At 36.4% G+C, this 5,888-nt stretch overlaps 1 protein-coding gene across 1 annotated transcript; it reads left to right on the forward strand.

Annotated features, from left to right (window-relative positions):
* The first annotated feature begins 3,178 nt into the window (after nucleotides 1–3,178).
* Nucleotides 3,179–5,120, forward strand: LOC132273394 (uncharacterized). Its single transcript, XM_059774350.1, has one exon. It carries the CDS (start codon nucleotides 3,653–3,655, stop codon nucleotides 4,148–4,150), a length of 498 nt encoding a protein of 165 aa, XP_059630333.1. The 5' UTR covers nucleotides 3,179–3,652; the 3' UTR covers nucleotides 4,151–5,120.
* The last annotated feature ends 768 nt before the right edge of the window (nucleotides 5,121–5,888 follow it).

A 5,888-nucleotide genomic window follows, 5' to 3' on the forward strand; every position in this document is an offset into this window, starting at 1 on the left:
TCTCGGATCCGAGGGGTATCACACCTTTTCATACCGTGTAAGTACTCATTTTCATATAATTAATTCAACTTAAACCATATAGCATGCTTTACAAGTAAATAAAAAATATACATGCTTTCATTCAACAATAATCTAGCATGGTAAGCTATAAAACATGAATTTTAGTCCTTACAAGCATGCTCGATCACAACACATCATTCAACACATAATTAAACATTCCATACACAATATTTAAGCAATTTTTGTGAGAATTTATACAAATTGAACATGCTAGGTAACAATTTATACAAGATAATTCATAAATGCACAAGAATATTATGGATTAGAGACCCCCTACCTCCAAAAATGAGAAAACCCCTAATTTGGTGTCCTAATTTCGAAAATCCTAGGATGCACCAAAGAAGAAATTGTTTACACTCATTTAAAGATCTCGCCTTGCTCTTCGTTTTGCCGCAAACAGCACTATCAAATTCCCAATGGTGTGGCTTTAATCTAAGCTTTTATGAAAGGAAAATAAAAAAGAAAAAGAAAAAATGGAGGCCGAAAGGGAAAGAAAGATATTCTGCGTAAGCGACAAGAGAGATGGAAGAACTGATGGTTTGTAATGACCCCTTGGGTCATTACATAATTGAATTAATGATGGGTCCCGCATGAAAAAGAAAATAAATATCTCATTTTCTAAATATATATATATATATATATATATATATACACACGCACACATTATGCAGCAAAGAAACCAAATTAAATTCAAGTGGGGCCCACAATCACAATGCCATCTTTTCTTTCAATTTCGTCCAGAAGCTTCCCTTCCTTCAGATGCAAATTATATATATATATATATATATATATATATATATAATATAAAGATGCAATAAAACCAAATCTCTTTCTCAAGTGGGACCCACAATATCATTTCCATTTTCCTTTTTCCTTCTTTCATCGGCAGCCTACTGCTATTTTCCTTCCATCAGATGCTACAATATATACATATATCTATATATATATATAATGCAAAATAACCAAATCCAATAAACTAAAACATAAATCTTCAATTGGGTAAGTCTCCAATTAAATAATAAATCTAAAAATAAAAAATAAAAAATGACGAAAATAAGAAATATTACAATTTCAATGAAAAAAATTATGTTTATAATTTATTTATTTATTCTGACTACCGCATCTTCACTCACGACTTTTGCCACCACCACCCGACCACCACATCTTCACCCACAACCTTCGTCTCCACCACTGAGATGAATGGGTTGAAAGAGAGAGACGAGAATCTGTGTTTGACAGAAATAGGATTGAAAAGAGAATGATAAGGAGAAGGTAGTTTGGTCATTTTATGAGAGAATTAAAATATATCTTAGGGTATATTAGACATTTCGTGTTAATTAAGGCTGTGTTTGGCAATTTTTTATAAGATGAGGTATCATTGTTCAAGTTTGCAAATCTGGGGGTGTCATTGTCAAAAAATAGTTTAAATTGTATCTACCTGTCTTTTTGACAAACCTAGGGGGTGTCATTGCAATTTATCCTTAAATTTAATTCAGTCCGTCGAAAGGCTTCATCTGATCCAATGTAATCCAATTTTGAATATCGAATTGGATTGGATTAGCTTTACTTAGGGTTGACTTCAGTTACACCCTCTATGATTTGTCCAATCTTCAAGGAGACCTCTCCACGTTTGCAAAAATTCAGTCAGACCACCTGTCAGACATTGTCGGCTGACAAAAACAAATAAATGAATGAAATGACTAAATTGCCTTTTTTGTCATTTTCCAATATATACTTGACCAAACAGTCAATCTCTTAAACCAAACATGTTTTATAACTCTCGGTTAGCTTTATCTCTTGAACTAAACAGTCAATCTCTCTTATCCCTCGTATCTCAATAGCAAAGTTAGGGTTACAAAAAACTGAGTTTGGCTTGCTGAAAAGCTCATCGTTGACGAGCACCTCTATCACAACCGTATCCTTGCGTCACCGGTGCGGTTCATCTTCTCTGTCGAGTTGTAACGGCCGAGACAATCCATCATTAAAGAACACATTTGAGCCCTCTTGAGCCATTGCGTGTTTCTTTCTTTTTTCTTTTTTCTTTTTATTTTTTTGACTAAAACACAAATTGTGAGGCATTTGCTACTGCTATTGATTTATTATTATCGTTTTTTTCCCTGGAAATTGAGTAGGCAATTGTTTTCATACAACAAACAATTCTCTTTTCTTTCTCCAAATCCCTCACTGTACATCAAAGAAGGAAAAGCACGCAAATGCCTTCACGCTATGACAAACTACACCCTAGTAATGTACAATTGTAATTAGCATAAATTAGACATTCAAGGAAAAAGTGACAATTGTGATTTGTACTCTCTTAATAGGGAAAAGATCAAACCTTTGCCAATTCGTACACCACTTCAACGAGACCAAACTTGAGATGTTAAGACAATTTTTTCAATCTAAGTGCATGGAAAAAAAAAAAAAAAAAAAATGAATGCATCAAATATGTGTGGAGATGTTAAGACAATTTTTTCAGACACACACACAAATACGCACACAGAGCATAAGCTTTAAGTCACCAGTTCAAAGAGAAGGAAAGAAAATAATATAATAATGATAACAGATATGCACATCTGTTGCTTGTATTCTTCATCTACGACGTCTTCGATCCGCCGCCGATCAAAATCCTTGAGGGGAGAAGAACTTGCCTTGGGCTGTGGTAATTAGAGTCGCGAATCAATTGCGACTTGGCTTCGGAGAGAGCTGCCCGGAGAGAGGCGATAAGGGTCTGAGAGAGAGTTTAGAAAGAGAAATGGGTTTGCAAAGAGACAAAGTTTACAGAGAGATATGGGTTTGCAGAGAGAGAAATGGAGAGTTTAGAGAGAGAAATGGTTTGCACAGAAAGAGAGTTTTGAGGAAAGTGTTTGGTTAGATAGATAGTATGCAGCCAAACATGATTATTGGAGGGTAATTTGGGTATTAAATTTTTTTTTTTTTTTTTTATGTCGGCAAAAAGTGTCTCTGACCAATTTTGACCGTTGATCAAGAAGGAGACTGATGTGTGTCAAAAAAAATAAAAATTCTGACTAAATTTTCACAAATATGAGAAGGTCTCCTTAAAAATTAGACAAACACATGGAGTGTACTTATTGGACCTTTCTAAACCGATGATTTTTTTTTTTTTTTTTTTCGAGACCATGGCCCAATGTAAATGAAACTGCCCCAATTGACAATCGTATCTTGTACGCTACCAAAAGCAACTCCTTTTATTTTATTTTATTTTAACTTGGGGAACAAAAAAATAAAAATAAAAAAGAGCAACTTTTTTACGCGGCATTGATTTCAAAACTACGCGGTGCTTTATAGCGCCAAATTTCCCGCCCACACTACACCCCCACAACACCGACCTTATTATATAGGAATAAAAGATTCTATATATAGTATAATCGTTTGACAAAGGCAAGAATTCACTCTTCGTCGAAGTTCTCGAAAAAAAAGTTGTAGCCCTAGTTCTCGAAAAACCAGTTGTAGCCTTAGTTCTCGGAAAATTCTACTGTAACAGGCTTAGTTCTCGAATCTACACCGATTTGAAGAACCGCCAGTCCCTGTTCTTGACCAGTTGACGTCGTGGGCAAAAGAAGCTTACTGGTCGATGGGTGGTCTCAGCTTCAAGCGCCATCCCCTCCAAGGGCGGATGGAGGGCCGTATCAGAAAACTCCAAACCGAGCGCGAGACATTCCTCAAGAAAACAAAGCAAACCTCCTCTTCTGCCGATCAGACCAGCACATCCATCAAGTGTTCATCCGATCAAGACGTGAGCTCGTCCCCGCCTCCTGCTCCGATCTCCATGAAGCGGAGACAATTCATGGCTTTGGTTGACAAAGTCGATGATGAGGAGTTGGGTGTTGGGCGGAGATTGGCCAGGAGGCTTGAGGGAGAATTTGAACGGGTGGCGGCGGAGACTGGTTTGGGGGAAACCAAGGGAAGTCCGGCTTCGAATGATAGATCAAAGGTGAATTTGGTTGAGGAAGTGAAACATTCAAAGAGCAAGAAGTTGGAGAAGGGTAGTTCAAAAACTAGAGGGAGTGGTGGTTCGAGTGTGACCCAGTGTTCATCTTTCGAGCGGAGGCAATTCACGGCTAGACGATGACGAGGATGTGGGTGTTGGGAGGAGATTGGCGAGGAAGCTTGAAGATGAATTCAAACAGGTGGTGTGGGAAAAAGCAGAGGAAGTCACTCATGGGTTGAATATGGTGGATTTGGTTGGGGACGTCATAGGGAATCAAAGGATATGAGCAAGAAGGGTAGTGCAACCAGAAGAATTGGAGAGAATGGTGGTTCAAGTGGGACTGGTACTTCTTCGAGTTGGGCAAACCGTGGCTCCATTAGAGGTTTTCGATGAATGGTATTTGTTTTTTTATAGTTTATATATATAGGGTTTCTTTTGTTAATTTCTTCTCCATTTTGATTTTATCTGTAGTTCATGTTTTATGCAATTCGTGACGGAAGTGATTGAAAATTTTTGTTTGAAATTTTGCTTCTATCAGACCCAATATTTTCCTGATTTAAGAATGAGAGATCAATTATGTAGCTTCTTGTTCTAGTGGAAGTCCAGTCGTGACCCATTAGTGTTGAATTGTGATCGTGGCACCTTGTTTGTTGTACGAGGTGGGTCTCACTGTGACTTTCACCATTCATTTTGGTAATGCTATCATCTAATTTTTAGCTTTAATGCTTTATTTGTGAAGAATAAATAAGTAAGATGATAGGCCATGAGAAATAATATAGAGGGTATTAATAAATGATTGATTGTAAAAATCAAAATTGATAATAAATATGAGATTAAAGGAAGGGAGTAAATAAGTTCAAGAAAAAGGCTTTTTTTTTTTTTTTTTTTTTTTTTGGGTATGTAAAAAGGAGACTTCTAATTGCAGAGATGTTGAGCTTATTATGTTGAAGTTGCCTTTGAGGGAATCTGCAGGGGAGGATCAGATTGTTTGGGGGTCCTAATTCGAATGGTTTGTTCTCTGTTAAGATTGTATGTCGATTAGCTTTGACTAGCCTAGATAATAAGCTTTCAGTGAATGATGCTGAAGGTTCCAGTTTGTGGAGAGGAAGGAGAATCAATTGACCATCTCTTTTGCAGATGTCAGTGCTAAAATGGTGTGGAAGATATTGTTGGTAAATGGTGTGGAAGATATTGTTGGTAAATATATGCTTTATGTGACATTTAAGATATAACAAATCTTATACTAATATGTCATGAGATAATTAACAATATGCTAAGCAATTATTAATTAAATATGCAACTCTATATTTAATTAAATATGCAAAATAAAGTAATAAAATAATAATAAATAAATAAATAAAGAACCTGGATCGAGGTTAGTATTGGATACTATGTCCTTAAGACAGATTCGTCCCGCTATGGTGCTTACGGACTCAGTGGCGTCTATCTCACAGGATACAACGGTCTACATCCACCAGTAGCAACACTACTCAAAAATACATCTATATTATATAAATAAATGTTGAATTGAGTGCAATCCGAACCAAATGGTTCGGACCAATCTTAATATGGCTCGATGAAATTGGATTAGGGTCTAAGTGGTTCGGACCACTTAACCTATGGTTTGAACCCACTTGGATTGGGTTCAAGTCTAGAGAGGGAGATAGAAGAAAATGAAAATGAATCATATGCAAATGATCCAAAGGGGGGTATTTATAGGCAACAAGGTGCCTTTTCGGATTGGGTGCAACCCTTTGGAAAAAACTAAAAAATAGTGTTTAATTAATGTGCCTTTTCGGATTGGGTGCAACCCTTTGGAAAAAACTAAAAAGTAGTTTTAAGTAAGGTGCCTTTTCGAATTGGGTATGTCTCTTCATCA

The sequence above is a fragment of the Cornus florida genome, unplaced genomic scaffold (genome assembly GCF_030987335.1).
Source record: "Cornus florida cultivar Cherokee Brave unplaced genomic scaffold, ASM3098733v1 CherokeeBrave_3.0.0_Hap2_Chr09, whole genome shotgun sequence".
In the NCBI taxonomy this organism is placed as follows: domain Eukaryota; kingdom Viridiplantae; phylum Streptophyta; class Magnoliopsida; order Cornales; family Cornaceae; genus Cornus; species Cornus florida.

Bases quoted from the DNA above. Each gene is read 5' to 3' on its own strand.
- LOC132273394 (XM_059774350.1), top strand. From the start codon at position 3,653: ATGGGTGGTCTCAGCTTCAAGCGCCATCCCCTCCAAGGGCGGATGGAG.